Source organism: Arachis ipaensis, chromosome B8, assembly GCF_059453495.1.
Source record: "Arachis ipaensis isolate K30076 ecotype BB chromosome B8, ASM5945349v1, whole genome shotgun sequence".
In the NCBI taxonomy this organism is placed as follows: domain Eukaryota; kingdom Viridiplantae; phylum Streptophyta; class Magnoliopsida; order Fabales; family Fabaceae; genus Arachis; species Arachis ipaensis.
This window is the reverse complement of record NC_142443.1, coordinates 129,550,831-129,568,117: the sequence shown is the minus strand read 5'-3', so window position 1 is coordinate 129,568,117 and position 17,287 is coordinate 129,550,831. Positions and strand designations below refer to the sequence as shown.

General features: G+C 36.9%; 2 protein-coding genes across 2 annotated transcripts; both read left to right on the top strand.

Annotated features, from left to right (window-relative positions):
* Positions 1-9,456: 9,456 nt before the first annotated feature.
* Positions 9,457-10,809, top strand: LOC148549839 (uncharacterized). The gene is made up of 3 exons (XM_088495804.1): positions 9,457-9,624; positions 9,720-9,935; positions 10,540-10,809. The coding sequence occupies exons 1-3, from the start codon at positions 9,457-9,459 to the stop codon at positions 10,807-10,809; spliced, it is 654 nt and encodes a 217-aa protein (XP_088351930.1).
* A 4,769-nt stretch (positions 10,810-15,578) lies between these two features.
* LOC148549838 (uncharacterized) lies at positions 15,579-16,775 on the top strand. The gene is made up of 3 exons (XM_088495803.1): positions 15,579-15,950; positions 16,263-16,418; positions 16,509-16,775. Exons 1-3 carry the CDS (start codon positions 15,579-15,581, stop codon positions 16,773-16,775), a joined length of 795 nt encoding a protein of 264 aa, XP_088351929.1.
* The last annotated feature ends 512 nt before the right edge of the window (positions 16,776-17,287 follow it).

Genomic DNA, 17,287 nt, shown 5'->3' with positions numbered 1-17,287 from the left:
AATTCTACCTTTTCCAAAGCTAATAATAAGTCATGCCTCCCTGCAATTCCTTGAGAAGACGACCCGAGGTTTAAATACTCGGTTATCAATTTTATTGGGTTTGCTTAAGTGACAAACAAAACTTTTGTAAGGAAGAAATTCTTGTCGGTCTAGAAGCTATACTTACAACGGAAATTTATTTTTAGAAAATTCTAGATCGCGCGAGAGTTTCGCTCTTTCAAGACTCCCGAGAGTTTGTACGTAACTGTGACAGTTGCCAGAGAGCTGGTAATCTGCCTCATGGTTACGCCATGCCTCAGCAAGGGATCTTAGAGATTGAGTTATTTGATGTATGGGGTATTGACTTCATGGGGCCTTTCCCACCATCATACTCAAACACTTACATTCTGGTGGCAGTAGACTATGTATCTAAATGGGTAGAGGCAATTGCCAAACCCACTAATGATACTAAGACAGTACTGAAGTTCTTCCAGAAGCATATCTTCAGCAGATTTGGTGTCCGTAGAATACTAATCAGTGATGGAGGGACTCAATTCTGCAATAAACAGCTTGACTCTGCTCTGATCCGATATGGAATTAACCACAAAGTGGCAACTCCATATCATCCACAGACAAATGGGCAGGCTGAAGTCTCAAATAGAGAACTAAAACGAATCCTGGAATGGACTGTAAGTACCTGTAGAAAGGATTGGGCAAGGAGTCTGGATGATGCTCTATGGGCATACAGAACTGCATTTAAAATGCCTATAGGGACCTCTCCATACCAGCTTGTGTATGAAAAAGCCTGTCACCTGCCAGTGGAACTGGAACACAAGGCCTACTGGGCAACCAAATTCCTAAACCTTGATGCCATGTTAGCTAGAGAGAAAAGATTGCTCCAGTTGAATGAGCTAGAGGAATTCAGACTCAATGCTTTTGAAAATGCAAAAATTTACAAGGAGAAAGCAAAAAGATAGCATGACAAGAAACTGTCATCCAGAGTCTTTGAGCCAGGACAGAAGGTTCTGCTGTTTAACTCTAGGCTCATATTATTCCCTGCGAAATTAAAATCCCGGTGGAGGGGACCATATGTGATTACAAGTGTGTCACCATATGGATATGTAGAGCTTCAGGATATTGACTCTGACAAAAAGTTCATTGTTAATGGACAGAGAGTAAAGCATTATCTTGAAAGCAATGTTGAGCAAGAATGCTCAAAACTGAGACTAGATTAAAGCTCAATAAAGTCTAGCTAAAGACAATAAAGAAGCGCTTGCTGGGAGGCAACCCAGCCATTAGCAAAGTTTATTTGTTATTTAAATAATAATTATATGAGTTTGATATAAATTATCTTCAAGGTTAATTATCAATTGCAGGAGTTTATAGAGTTACAGAAGGATTCAGAGCAGAAAGCAGAGAAAAGGAGCTCACGGGCACGAAAACACCAGTAAGGGGTACTTTGGGCGTTAAACGCCAGAATGGGTACCATTCTGGGCGTTTAACGCTAGAATGGGTACCATTCTGGGGGTTTAACGCCAGTAAAGATACCATTCTGGGTGTTTAACGCTAGAGTTGCAGCATCCTGGGCGTTTAGAAAAATGCCCAGTGATAAAAGATTTCTGGCGTTTAACGCCAGCCAGAGTACCTGGCTGGGCGTTAAACGCCCACAATGGCCAACATATGGGCGTTAAACGCCAGAATAGATACCATTCTGGGCGTTTAACACCAGAAAAGGCAAGGGGAGGAGATTTTGTTTTCACTTCAAGTTTTTTCAAACTTTCATGTTTTAATTCATAATTTTCTACATAAACATGTTACAAATTTTCATCACTCACAATCCAACTTCAAAAATTTATAAATTTTTAAATCACTTTTCAATTTTCTTTCAAATCCTTTCCAAATCTTTTTTCAAAAACTTATTTATCTTTTCAATCCCTTTCCAAATTTTTTCCAACTCATCATATCTTCTTTTAATTCTTAGATGCATCAACAAATTTTCAGATTTAACTTCTTTATATCTTTTTCATATCTTTTGAATTTTAAAATCTCATCTTTTTCATATCATGATTCATTTTTTTACCAATCATATCTTTCTATCATATCTTTGGTATACAGGAAAGGTGAAAAATAGGAATGGGGTTGGAATAATTGTGGATAAGCAGTGGAAGAAGGACGTAGTGGATGTCAAAAGGGTGGGAGATCGGATCATCTCTATCAAACTTGTGGTGGAGAGAGGTGCTTTCCATGTGATTAGCGCCTATGCACCGCAAGTGGGTTCGGACGAACAACACAAGATAAGGTTGTGGGAGGATCTAGAGAGTTTGGTTCAAGGCATACCTTTGGGAGACAAGATTTTCTTAGGAGGAGATTTAAATGGCCATGTTGGGAGAGAAGTGACTGGATATGGGAGTATTCACGGAGGCCATGGTTTCGGGACGATCAATGCCGAGGGTAAAACTATTTTGGACTTTTCCTCAACCCTTGATCTTCTCATTGCAAATACATGTTTTAAAAAGAGAGACGAACATCTTATAACCTATAAGAGTGGCATGACAAGCTCTCAAATCGACTTCTTCTTGTTGAGGAGAGTCGACCGAAAATTTTGCATTAACTGTAAAATTATCCCAGGAGAGAGTTTGACAACACAACATAGGGTGCTCGTCATGGATTTTCGCGTTGAGCAAAAGTTGAGGAAAAGACATCATACGAAGAACCCAAGGACGAGGTGGTGGCGGATGAAAGGTGAGGAACAAAGAAGCTTCCTAAGACGGGTAGGAGAAGAGGCAAAGTGGGATGGGAACGGAAGCGCGGAAGAGATGTGGAGGGAGATGGCAGAAGTTATTAGAAGAACAGCAAAAGAATGTTTTGGTGAATCTAAAGGAATAGGACCAAGAGACAAGGAGTCCTGGTGGTGGAATGCGAGTATACAAGAAAAGATAAAGACAAAAAGGGAATGCTTTAAAGAGTGGTCTTTATGCCGCAATGCAGATAACTGGGAAAAATATAAGGCGGCTAAGAAAGAGACAAAAGTGGCTGTAAGTGAAGCAAGAACAAGAGCATATGAGGGTCTCTACCAGTCTTTGGGCACGAAAGAAGGAGAAAAAGGTATATATAGAATCGCAAAGAGCCGGGAAAGAAGAACGAGAGATTTGGATCAGGTTAAGTGCATAAAGGATAAGGATGGAGAGGTGTTGGCTCAAGAGGAGAAGATTAATGAAAGGTGGAAGAGCTACTTCTACGAGTTATTTAATGAGGGACAGAAGACTCTTCCGAGCCTTGGTCGATTATGCACAAGGGAAGAAGATCAAAACTTTGACTACTATCGAAGAATCCGAGACTTCGAGGTAAAAGAGGCTCTAAAGCAGATGAAAATTGGCAGGGCAGTAGGACCTGATAATATCCCGATTGAGGTTTGGAAGGGTCTTGGAGAAAAAGGAATCAACTGGTTAACCAAGCTCTTTAATGAGATTTTAAGGTCAAAGAAGATGCCTGATGAGTGGAGAAAGAGCACCTTGGTACCTATCTACAAGAATAAGGGGGATATACAAAGTTGCGGAAACTATAGAAGGATTAAGCTTATGAGTCATACTATGAAGTTATGGGAAAGGGTGATAGAACGGAGGTTGAGAAAAGAGACACAAGTAACAGAGAACCAATTTGGATTTATGCCAGGCAGATCCACCACTGAAGCGATATACCTATTAAGAAGGATGATGGAGAGGTATCGTAGTAATAAAAGGGATCTACATATGGTGTTTATTGATTTGGAAAAAGCGTATGATAGGGTACCAAGGGAGGTCTTATGGAAGGTCTTAGAAAAGAGGAGAGTAAGGATCGCATATATTCGGGCAATTAAAGACATGTATGATGGGGCCACAACTAGTGTGAAGACTCAAGGTGGTGTGACAGAGGAATTCCCTATTGGTATAGGATTACACCAGGGATCATCCTTAAGTCCATACCTTTTCACATTAGTCTTGGAAGTACTTACAGAGCACATCCAAGAGCCTGTGCCATGGTGCATGCTTTTTGCCGATGATATCGTCCTTATGGGAGAGTCAAGGGAAGACCTAAATAAGAAGTTGGAGTTATGGAGAGAAGCTCTAGAAGTATATGGTCTGCGCATAAGCCGTAGTAAGACGGAATATATGGAATGTAAATTCAGTTTGAGAAGGGAAAACCCCAATATAGAGGTGAAGATTGGAGAAAACATCCTACAAAAAGTTAAAAGTTTTAAGTATCTTGGGTGCATCATACAGGATAATGGAGAGATTAAACAGGATGTAAATCATAGGATCCAAGCAGGTTGGTCAAAATGGCGGAGTGCATCTGGTTTTATATGCGACAAAAAGGTGCCTTTAAAACTTAAAGGTAAATTCTATCGCACCGCTATAAGACCGGCTATGTTGTATGGTACGGAGTGTTGGGCGGCTAAAGGGGAGCACGAACATAAGCTGAGTGTGGCAGAGATGAAGATGTTGAGATGGATGAGTGGCCATACGCGATTGGATAAAATAAGGAATGAAGATATAAGGGAGAGAGTTGGAATAGCACCCATTGTGGAAAAGATGGTTGAATCGCGTCTCAGGTGGTTTGGACATGTGAGAAGAAGACCGATAGAACATCCAGTCAGGAGGGTAGATGAGATGGAAGATGGACAAAGGGCGAAAGGTAGAGGAAGACCTAAGAAGACCATCCATGAGGTGGTCAAACGAGATCTACATGTAAACGGTCTCTCTGTAGACATGATACATGACAGAGCACAATGGCGTCGTTTGATTCATGTAGCCGACCCCACTTAGTGGGACAAGGCTTTGTTGTTGTTGTTGTATATCTTTCTATCATATCTTTTTCAAAATTTTTGAAACCCCACCCCTCCACCTTTAAATATACGTTCGGCCACCCCCTCTCCTCTACAACTCGAATTTGACTCTCCTCATATTCATCTCCTTTCCTTTCTTTTGCTTGAGGACAAGCAAACTTCTAAGTTTGGTGTATTTTTCCGTGATCACCGAGCTAAGACTCACTAAGATCATGGCTCCTAAGGGAAAACAAACTACTTCAAGAGGCAAGAAAGAGAATACTCCAAAGCCAGTTTGGAATCAAGAGAGGTTCCTAACCAAAGAACATGCAGACCATTACCACAAAATAATGGGTTTGAGGTCAGTGATCCCGGAAGTTAAATTCGATCTGAAAGAAGACGAATATCCGGAGATCCAAGAGCAGATTCGAAATAGAGGCTGGAAAATTCTAGCTAATCCTGAGATAAAGGTGGGAAGAAACATGGTTCAGGAATTCTACTCAAATCTGTGGCTGACAGATAAGCAGAGAATGACTGGATCTGCCTTCCATACCTTCCAAACCATGATTAGAGGGAGGATTATTTACTTCCATCTTGACAAAATAAGAGAGGTCTTCAAGCTACCTCAACTGCAAGATGATCCAGAATCCTTTAATAGGAGAATGGTGAGAATGGATAAACAGTTAGACCAAGTTCTAGAGGACATATGCCTCCCTAGAACTAAGTGGATAACCAACTCAAAAGGTTTCCCAAACCAACTCAAGAAAGGAGATCTCAAACCAGTTGCTAGGGGCTGGCTGGACTTCATTGGGCATTCTATATTGCCCACTAGCAACCGCTCTGAGGTCACTGTCAAAAGAGCAGTGATGATTCATTGCATTATGCTGGGAAACGAAGTGGAGATTCATCATCTGATTTCTTGTGAGATTTACACAATTGCAAATAAGAACTCCATTGAAGCCAAATTGGCTTACCCAAGCTTAATCTCTCTGCTATGTAAAGATGCTGGGGTGAAGATGGGAGTAGATGAGTTCATTCCAGTCAAGCACCCAATCACCAAGAAGTCAATGGAAGGACAACAAGTTCAAGATAACTCCATCAAAAGGAGAGCGTAGGAGTTCCTCCCAGAAATCCCTCAGATTGACTACTGGATCCGCCTAGAAGCATCTGTCACCAAGCTGCAAGAAGCTATGGATCAACTTAAGGAGGAACAATAAAATCAAAATAGCATGCTTTGCAAGCTGCTTAAGGAACAGGAGAAGCAAGGGCGTGAGCTACAGGAGCTGAAGCGCCAGAAGCTCTCCCTTGAAAAGCCAGGCGTCCCACAACTTGAAGGCGTGCTTACCCCCCCCCCCCCATGCAGGTTGTTGAGTCCTAACTCTGTGATAATTTTTGTTATTAGAGATCTATTTTAAGAGCCATTTATTTTTATTTTTGTGTCTTCTATTATTATTGGTCTGCTTTTATGTTTATTTTAAGTCTTATTTTTATTTCATGATTAATAAAATTTAGAGTCTATGTCTTAAAGCTATGAATGTCCTATGAATCCATCACCTTTCTTAAATGAAAAATGTTTTTAATTACAAAAGAATAAGAAGTACATGGTTTCGAATTATATCTTGAAAATAGTTTAATTATTTTGATGTGGTGGCAACACTTTTTGTTTTCTGAATTAATGCTTGAACAGTGCATATTTTTGAATTTGTTGTTTATGAATGTTAAAATTGTTGGCTCTTGAAAGAATGATGAAAAATGAGAAATGTTATTGATAATCTGAAAAATCATAAAATTGATTCTTGAAGCAAGAAAAAGCAGTGAAAAGCTTGCGAAAAAAAATAAAGCAAGCAGAAAAAGTCAATAGCCCTTTAAACCAAAAGGCAAGGGTAAAATAAAAAGAATCCAAGGCTTTGAGCATCAGTGGATAGGAGGGCCCACAGGAATAAAATCCTGGTCTAAGCGGCTAAACCAAGCTGTCCCTAACCATGTGCTTGTGGCGTGAAGGTATCAAGTGAAGAGCTTGAGACTGAGCGGTTAAAGTCGTAGTCCAAAGCAAAAAGAGTGTGATTAAGAGCTCTGGACACCTCTAATTGGGGACTCTAGCAAAGCTGAGTCACAATCTGAAAGTGTTCACCCAGTTATGTGTCTGTGGCATTTATGTATCCGGTGGTAATACTGGAAAATAAAATGCTTAGGGTCACGACCAAGACTCATAAAGTAGTTGTGTTCAAGAATCAACATACTGAAATAGGAGAATCAATAATACTATCTGAACTCTAAGTTCCTATAGATGCCAATCATTCTGAACTTCAAAGGATAAAGTGAGATGTCAAAACTGTTCAGAAGCAAAAAGCTATAAGTCCCGCTCATCTGATTGAAGCTAATCTTCATTGATAAGTTTGGAATTTATTGTATGTTCTCTTCTTTTTATCCTATTTTATTTTCAGTTGCTTGGGGACAAGCAACAATTTAAGTTTGGTGTTGTGATGAGCGGATAATTTATACTTTTTGGCATTGTTTTTAGGAAGTTTTTAGTATATTTTAGTTACTTTTTATTATATTTTTATTATTTTTTAAATAAAAATCACATTCCTGGACTTTACCATGAGTCTGTATGTTTTTCTGTGATTTCAGGTATTTTCTTGCTGAAATTGAGGGACCTGAGCAAAAATCCGATTCAGAGGCTGAAAAAGGACTGCAGATGCTGTTGGATTCTGACCTCCCTGCACTCAAAATGGATTTTTTAGAGCTACAGATATCCAATTGACGCGCTCTCAATTGCGTTAAAAAGTAGACATCTTGGGCTTTCTAGAAATATATAATAGTCCATACTTGGCCCGAGATTTGGTAGCACAAACTGGCGTTTAAACGCCAGTTCCTTACTCTTTTCTGGCGTTAAACGCTAGAACTGGCATAAAACTTGGAGTTAAACGCCCAAACTGGTACAAAAGCTGAAGTTCAACGCCAGGAATAGCCTCTACACGTGAAAGCTTCAATGCTCAGCCCAAACACATACCAAGTGGGCCCCGGAAGTGGATTTCTGCACTATCTATCTTAGCTTACTCATTTTCTGTAAACCTAGGTTACTAGTTTAGTATAAAAACCACTTTTAGAGATTCATTTTATAGCTCATGAAATTTTTTACATCTGAATTTTGTATCTTCTACAGCATGGGTCTCTAAACTCCATGGTTGGGGGTGAGGAGCTCTGTTGTGTCTCGATGGATTAATGCAAATTACTACTGTTTTCTATTCAATCACGCTTGTTTCTATTCTAAGATATTCACTTGCACTTCAACATGATGAATGTGATGATCCATGATACTCATCATTATTCTCAACCTATGAACGCGTGCCTGACAACCACTTCCGTTCTACCTTAGATTGAGTGTGTATCTCTTGGGTTCCTGGTTCACGCGTTTGATTGCATCTCCTGACAACAGAGCATTCAAATATGTGAGACCAGAGTCTTCGTGGTATAAGCTAGAATCAATTGGCAGCATCCTTGAGATCCGGAAAGTCTAAACCTTGTCTGTGGTATTCCGAGTAGGATCCGGGAAGGGATGACTGTGACGAGCTTCAAACTCGCGAGCGTTGGGCGTAGTGACAGACGCAAAAGGATCAATGGATCCTATTCCAACATGAGTGAGAACTGACAGATGATTAGCCGTGTGGTGACAGCGCATTTAGACCATTTTCACTGAGAGGACGGATGGTAACCATTGACAACGGTGATCCACCAACATACAGCTTGCCATGGAAGGAGCCTTGCGTGCGTGAAGAAGAAGACTGTAGGAAAGCAGAGATTCAAAAGACAGAGCATCTCCAAAACCTCAACCTGTTCTCTATTATTGCATAACAAGTATTATTTAATCCATGTTCTTTTACTCATTCCAATTAAAACTGAGAATTATTATTGATATCCTAACTAAGATTTACAAGATAACCATTGCTTGCTTCGAGCCGACAATCTCTGTGGGATCGACCCTTACTCACGTAAGGTATTACTTGGACGACCCAGTGCACTTGCTGGTTAGTTGTGCGGAATTGAAAAAGTGTGTTTGTGATTTCGTGCACCAATGACCTCATTGATGCATCTGGAGCTCAGAGTCGCAAAGGACGCAAGACTACAGAGTTTTGGACGGTTAAGATCATCGGTGACGTATTTAATTATTTTTGTTTGTTTAACATGATTTAGACTCCATTATATATTAATCTTCTAAGTTCCAACTATCAAAAGAGCATCAAACCCATCCTTAATCTAAGTCATGTGTTTTATTTCTTGTTTTCTATTTTTTAATTGGTTAAAGTGTATTCCAAAAAAAATCTCAAAATATTTTAAAAACTTCTGAATTGTTAAATTAATTTAATTTTGTCTTCGACATTTGAAATAAATTTCAAATTTATACTTATTATTTCCTTTACATATTAGAAGCCAGTTCCTTATTTTTTTAATTTTTTTTTCAAGTATTCCAGTTCTATTCCAATATATGCATATTTTATGCTCGTGTGATCCATCATGCTTCTTTTGTTAAGTGTATTATAAGGTATTCTGTTAATATTATGATGTTATATATTAATTTTCTTGCATGCTGTCCACAACGGATACAAGAATAAGGTAGTATTTTTTTAGATTCCGAAGGCACAATCGAGCCGGCAAAACTAAGCGTGAGGGAGGCTATGGAACGGCCTAACGGTAGAAGGATCATGCTCAGGTTCAACAACGCAAAGCAAGCAATCGGAGATGAAGCTGTACTGTTGAGTGGCGTGCTTGGTCTGCTAGGATCTGACTATGAAAAATTTTCTATCTGTGAGAAAAGTTGGCGTAAGATTACCACTAAAGACAAGGTTTATAACTAATGTGTCAAGGTAAAAGTATATATCCATGTTAAACCAAATCTACTTATTTTTTCCATTATTGACAAATTGTATTATTTGTTTAGAAAAATTTTCACTTTGATGAAGATAGTGAAGGAACTATCAAGAAAAATATTTTGAAAAGTATGGAGAAGTCTTGGAAGAAAACAAGGCTGAGGTTGTATAGTGATTTTTACGAGCCAACATTCATGACTGAACAAAATATTGAGCACCATCCGCCGGGAATTGATCAAGAGCATTGGAGATGGTTCCTTGACTATCGCACCAAAGAGGAGACGAAGGTAATCTAGTATATCATTGGTACAAAACAGAACCATTTATGTTGCATTGAGTCTTTTTAAATGAGTTTCTAATCGCCCATTGTCTCTGATGGACCAATAGGAGAAGTGCAGGAAAAACGCGATTAATCGATTAAAACTACTATATACCCACATTGGCGGTTCGAAAAGCTTCGCGTGGAGGATGGAAGAAGACGTACTTTACTTTTTTATTCACTCTTTGGACTATCTCTGTTTCTTAAGTTTTCTTGATTGTGTGGAATACAGTAATGGCATAAACTTTGTTGTCACAGTCCGAACAACAAGGGAGGCGAGTCGGTAGAGGAGAGTTATGGATCACAGTGCACAAAAAAAAAGATGGCTCCTATATCAATGACGAAGCAACAGCAATTGGTGTAAGTACTACTTTTTAAAATTGATCGATAAAATTATGATATCTATTTTGGTTGTTTTATGTAAATAACTTTTGAGACCAATTTTTTCATTCATATTTGTGTGTTATTTTACTGTGATGAAAGTGATACAGTTAATCATCCTATTTGGCGTGTTCTTGACATGAGATGGACCCATGATAAAAATGATTGTATTTGCTAATTTGTGTCTGTAGAAAAGAATTGAGGAGATAGAGCAACAGGATGAGTGTTCTAGAGTGTTGTCTCAAAATGATTCCATTGCTCAGGTTTTCAGAAAAGAGAGACCGAGTAGAGTACGTGGGGTGGGTTCTGGACCGACTCCTAGTCAACTCTTCGGTCTGAATTTACATGCGATAGTCAACAGAGTCCAAGTAGAGATCCAGAGGAAGCTGCTAGAACTGCAAGCAGAGCTGGAAGGCGAGAAGTTGAAGAGGAAGGCGATGGAGGATGAGGCAGCAGCATAGAAGAAAAAGAGGTAAACGATGGAGAGTGCTCTGATTTATCTGTATCAACGGCAGGGTGAGGAGCTCCCACCAGAAATCGCTGCAAGGATGAGTTCCGTGGAATGATGAGTAAAGAATAGTATATTAGGATTGGAGATATTTTGGTTTGAAGCACACTTTTTTTTAATTATACTATGTAACTCTTTGCAAGAGATTTTTTTTCTTTGTACTTTCATGAATATATTATTTTGTTTTGCAGATAATTTTTTTGGTTTTGCTTCAAGTTTAGATTCTAAGGTTGAAAATATTAACTCTTAAAATAATAAAAAAATGTAAAAAAAAATAGTTCTATAACATTTTAAAAAAATGTAGGATTTTTCCTTAATTTAGCGGCGGTTTGAAATCACCGAAAAGTGTCTCGAAGTTTGCATAATATGTACCATGTTGCGGCGGTTTGCGACCAGTTGAAAACATGTAAGTAAATAACGGCAGTTTTAAAACTACCGGTAAACATACTTTTTAATCGTGTCACTCACATTTGGCGGCGGTTTTCTGAATGATTGCCGCGGAATGTTGATTTAGCGGTGGTTATACCGGCGGTTAGTAAAAACTGCCGCCAAACCTAATGCCGGCACCCATAATCATGGCAGTTCGGTGAACCGTCGGCATTTGATTTTGTGGCAGTTTAAAACCGCCACTAATCAAGAAAAAAAACGCTAGCAGTTCGCGCTTCCCTTGTTGTGGATGAATAAGAAGAAAGAAGAAGAAGAAGAAGAAGAAGAAGATGATGATGATGATGATGAAAAAGAAGAAGAAGAAGAAGCAACAGAAGATGAGGAAGAGAGAGAAGAAGAGTTTTGAATTATGCAGAATTTATCAGCACACACACCAAAAATTCTTAAAGAATACACCTAAATATCTTCGTGTTACACCCAAATTTGCTGCAAATACAGAAAAATATTTTCTTTAACGCAGAACTTTTACATTACATTCAATTCAAACCATCAATGATGAAACATTATTCACTTACAGAATTATAAACTACTAACGAAAAAATTAACTAGAATCGAACCACACCTCAACTACTTGATTGGATTCAAAACAATAATCAATTTTGTTTTGGTTCAATTGATAATCTGAACTTGAATTATTCATTATCTTCAACAACGAAATAAGGAGGAGAAGAAATCCCAATGAAAAAATAAAGAGGAAGAGGAGGAGGAGGAGGAGGAGGTGGTGGTGTTGGTGACGACGATAACAAAAGAGAAGAAGAACGTGCAGTAACGGCACGAAGAAGGTGCGCCTTGATTGAAATCTGTTAAATTAAGAGGCGCGTGAAATGTGCGTGTGTAAGACATGCGCATGAGAGTGATTTAGAGAAAAATGACTTGTATGATAAAATAACTTGTATGTGGAGAATAATTGATTTATTTTTGTAGAACAGGATATCACATGATACTAGGACAGATACAATAGAATAGAGACACTAAAAAGTAATATTTATGTCACTAAAATAAACTCTAATATTATATTTAGATAGACATAAACAAAACTAAAATATAATGTGAAATGACTAAAATAAATATCCTGCTCCTGATCGGTGTTCTCACCTTCTCGACTTGGGTCTTCTGTGTAAGCATTTTGAAGAAACTCCTCTTGTTTTCATTTTAATGCGATTGAATACTTCTCTGAATCTTCTCTATAAGCACTAATTATCGTTTTTTCTTGATGATGATGATGATAATAAGAATAATAATTATTTTCCTTTATTTGAATTTTTAGAGCGTTACTTTAATAGTTGATCTTAAAAACAAAATATTTTTGCATTTTACATGATAGTTTTTTTACGTTTTTGTGGCTTATTCCTATTGCGTGAATATATTTTTCCCATTTGTTTCTATTAGAGATGTCCATTAATGTTATCTTCTCCTATCAGTTTAAGCTTTTGGAATGAATAGTTTTATGACATAGTATCAGAGCTCTATGTCCAAAAGGTCTAAAATTCGATCTTTGATGAATTCCAAAATAAAATATTACATAAGACAAATAAAAAAAAGAATAAAATATCTATACGAAAATCAAACAATGTTATTCTTTTATGTATTATTGTACGACGTTTTGTCTTATGATTTTACGAATTACATACTATAATTTTGTGAGTCAAGATAGGAGCTAGGAGTTCGCTATCTTCGTAAGTTGAAATAAGTGATTTAAAATCAAATAATAATAATAATAATCATAACAAACTTATGATTTTTTTTAGTAACATTGTTTTAATGTCTTGAGGATACCTTGGATAAACAAATCAGAAGTTCAATGTCTTTTTGTTTGAAGCTTGTTTCTGTGATGAACCGTGGTAAGTGCAAGCGATCTCTAAATTTTGAGAGTGACCATTGTGCAAATGAAGAACTCAGACAATAATTTAAAATCTAGTTCTCTTGGATAGTTCTGATGAAAGTGCACTTTATCCTATGCCATTCATCTTAATCTTTCTATTTGCACTTCTTTTTGGTTGCATCTCTAGCATATTTTTTTCGGTAGCTTGATTTATTTTTTTCAAAAACAGTCACATTTATGTATTCTGTCTAATACTCCTATACAACTTTAAATCAAAGAAATTGAAATGTCAAGTCTAATTCTATACAAAATTATAAATAATACAAAATCACTATCTGAATTATTTCCTAAATTTACCTTAAACTATTTCCATCTGAAATCTATATAGTCATTTGAAACAAGAACAACATTTGCAAACAATAAATTTTTAACACAAGATAATACCGTATTAAACTACTTATTATTTTTCCTAACCTTAACTTAAAGTGTGCGGTTTTTTATTATAATAAGCTAGTATTATTAAAAATATAACCACTTATTCAGTATACTTACACGACATTCTTATTGAAGTTATTCCTTCACTCTTGCAATTTCCATGCAATATTTGACCTCTTTCTAGTGATTCAGCTCCAATGATCTTCATAATAGTTACATATCATTTTCTTAGCTTTTCTACAAGCCAAAAAATTGTGATCCAAACACAAAAGCATAGAAAATTGAACAATTACACGAGTATAAATTTTCACTAAAACTCAAATTGATGTCCAAACTGATTAGTTGTGATGTAAATAACATATACTCAAGCATAAAAGTGTTAGAAGTACAAAGTATATTAATATATATATTTTCCAACACATCAACGTTGGTTGCTGGATATGAAATCAGTAATGTGAAATCTTTCTTTCACCTCGTTCTTTTTGTTTTTTCTTCTTTCCTACACGAAGCTTGTATTAAATATTGTTGTGAGTGTAATCTTGTTATGATAGTGCATGATAATTTTGCCCGATGTGGGGTAGGTGGTTCACATGGATCCAGATCTTGAATATCATGTTTAATTTTCTGAGTAACTGGTTCACATGAATAATTGACTACATTATAGGTATATGGTGAGTTCTGTGTGAAGCTGAAGAAATTTTTTTATTTACTTTTTGATTTGCAGAGTAATAGAAAATGTTATTTGTATACTAAAATTCAGCCACTAAAATCAGTCACTAATGTATTTATATATAAATACATGGGTGGTTTAATTTATTTTCAATATATATTTATATTCCAGTATGTATTTTATATTAGTAACTGATTTTAGTGGCTGATTTTAGTGTACACCTAACATAACCCCAGATTAATATATGATTAAATGGTCCAATTTTAGTACTTTGATTAATAGAGTTGTAATCTAATATAATGTCTGCTAATAGTTGTTATTATTGTCGTGCAACTATTAAGGTTATTAAAATTAATTATTTAGGGTTAGTTTGGATTAGTTTTTGAAAGAAATTTTTTTATTGTTTTTAAAAAAATATTTTAATAGACAAAAGTTATTTTATATTTGGATAAGTTTTTTAAAAGAGATTTTAAATATTAAAAGCGTATTTTGTTTCTTTTTTTTTTAAAACAGGATATTATTGACTTTTAAAAAAAGTAAACATAGTTTACTTTTGTAATAAAAATATATTTTTAGAAAAGATGTATCTAAACATGTATAAAACTTAATAAAAATACTTTATTTTTAATAAAAAATATCTTTTTTATTTAAATAAGTCAATTCAAACTAACACTTACACTTTTAGAAAAACATTTTTTTTTTCATTTTAATTGCTCATTAGTAATAGATTTTGCGACCAATTTATATTTTAGAGACTAATTTAGTAACATTTGCAGTGACCTTTAAAAGGTGACCAAGTTATTTTGGTACATTTTAAATATAGGCTGTGATTGAAACTAAAGCATAGTCACTGATTAGCACCAATATATCAGTTACATATTAGTAATTGATTCTTTAGTTACCAAAATTGATGGCATATTAGGGATAATGAGTTTGCTACTAGATTGGTTGCTAATATAACCACAATTAGTATGATACTATTCTGTTTTGTTCGCCTGAAGAGGAGACTATCAAGAATTATAAGCGACTTCTGCGCTGTTTTGAGTTGATGTCAGGTCTCAGGATTAATTTTGATAAGTCCAGCTTGATTCCAATTAATTGTGGTGAGCAGGGGGTCCAACGGATGTGCAACATATTGGGCTGTAAGGAAGACACCCTCCCAGTTAAATACCTTGGAATATCTTTAAGAGCAAACCCGAGGTTGGTGAAGACCTGGAAGCCTATAATAGACAAAGTGGAGGAGAAACTTGGGCTATGGAAAGCGAAGGTGTTAAATAAAGCGGGAAAGCTGGTGCTTATCAAATCAGTATTAAATAGTCTGCCAGTGTATTATTTGAGTTTGTTCAAGATGCCGAAAGCAGTTGCTGAGAAACTGATCTCATTGCAGAGAAGATTCCTGTGGAGCAAGGAAGATGGTAGAAATGGCATGGCGTTAGTAAGATGGGAAGTGGTGCAAGCTCCTAAGAAGCTCGGCGGGTTGGGAGTTGGAGATGCTATGATTCGCAACACGGCACTCTTGTTTAAGTGGTGGTGGCGGTTTGAAAAGGAAGAATGTCCACTATGGAAAAAGGTTGTATGTTCATGTAATAATCTGACTCCTAACCAGCTACTGTCAACTCAAACGTTACCTACTAGAGGAGGCCCTTGGAAGGATATTTGCAAGTTACAACTCACGGATCAACGTATAAGGGATAAGATGGTTACAGGGTTGTCTATGGAGGTTGGTGACGGGCGAAGGACTCGGTTCTGGGAGGATATATGGTTACTGTGTGGCTCTCTGAAGGATCGGTTTCCGAGGCTTTTCTCTGTTTCAAACCAGTGTGGATCTTTTATTGGGGACTGTGGGTTTTGGGATGGGTTAGAGTGGATCTGGAACTTCCAATGGAGGCGTGAGCTGTTCCAATGGGAGTTGGAACTCCTGAGTCAACTCCATGAGGCTTTGAGACCTGTGAAATTAGTAAATAACCGAGAGGATAGAGTGGTGTGGAAATATGATAGGTTAGGTGTTTTTCCAACTAACTCATTTGTGCAGGTACTGCAGCAGGAAATGCTGCCAGAGGAGGTAACCAGCTACAGTTTCACTAGGACCGTTTGGAAAGGTTTGGTTCCACCAAGAGTGGAGCTATTTGCTTGGTTTGTTTTGATAGGCAGGGTGAATACAAAGGAGAGGCTAAGCCGCTTTGGGATTGTCAGTCCAGAGGATACTGTCTGTGTTTTGTGCAATAACGAATTGGAATATATACATCACTTGTTTCTAGGTTGTGCATTTGTTTGGCAGGTGTGGAGTGCCTGGATATCAGGATTTGGCCGTCAATGGTCTTATCCGGGTTCGATGAAAGAGCATTTTCTTAGTTGGACAGAGGAACCGAGGAATAAGGAGGAGCGAAAGCAGAGGCTGAGAAGCTTTTGTGCGATTATTTGGAACATTTGGTTAGAAAGGAACATGAGGATTTTCAAGAATAAAAGCAAAGGTGTTGAAGAGATCATCGACATGACCGTGACTAGTGTGGATGAGTGGACAGGTGTTGCCCCCTTTAGTTGTTGATGGCTATGCCGAAGATGACTTGGGGACTTTTACTTTTTTGTTGTGATCATGTAAATAAATAAGTTGTGGTATTTGTCTGTCATGCTCCACTTTATTGTGTTGAGCTTTTACTTTCAAAAAAAAAAATATAACCACAATTAGTTGCTAACAATTATACTATATGTATACTAAAATAATTATGCCTCGTATTTAAGTTTTTTTTTTAACCAAATTTAATTAAGTTGGTCTAAATCTAACAAAATCTACTTACACAACGTACGCATAAAATCACATGCCAATTTTCTTCTTTTTCTTCATGTATGTTTCTTTTTTTTTTTTTTTTGCGTGTTGTTTTTGCCTTCTCTTTCTTCTTCTATTATTACTGATGTTGCTGCGTTACTACACACATTTAAGTCTTTTTGACAACAAAATTTAATTAAGTTGGTTGAAATCTAACAAAACTCACTTACATAATTTTCTTCTTTTTCTTCGTATTTCTTTTTTTTCGCTCGTTGTTTCCGCCTTCTCCTCCT

Excerpts from the sequence above, each read along its gene's own strand:
- LOC148549839 (XM_088495804.1), top strand. The coding sequence starts at position 9,457 with ATGGAACGGCCTAACGGTAGAAGGATCATGCTCAGGTTCAACAACGCA. Across the intron at positions 9,625-9,719 it reads AGATTACCACTAAAGACAAG|AAAAATTTTCACTTTGATGA; the intron begins GTTTATAACTAA and ends TTATTTGTTTAG. Across the intron at positions 9,936-10,539 it reads GCACCAAAGAGGAGACGAAG|AAAAGAATTGAGGAGATAGA; the intron begins GTAATCTAGTAT and ends TTGTGTCTGTAG.
- LOC148549838 (XM_088495803.1), top strand. The coding sequence starts at position 15,579 with ATGCCGAAAGCAGTTGCTGAGAAACTGATCTCATTGCAGAGAAGATTC. Across the intron at positions 15,951-16,262 it reads TTACAGGGTTGTCTATGGAG|GTACTGCAGCAGGAAATGCT; the intron begins GTTGGTGACGGG and ends TCATTTGTGCAG. Across the intron at positions 16,419-16,508 it reads GGCTAAGCCGCTTTGGGATT|GTGTGGAGTGCCTGGATATC; the intron begins GTCAGTCCAGAG and ends TTTGTTTGGCAG.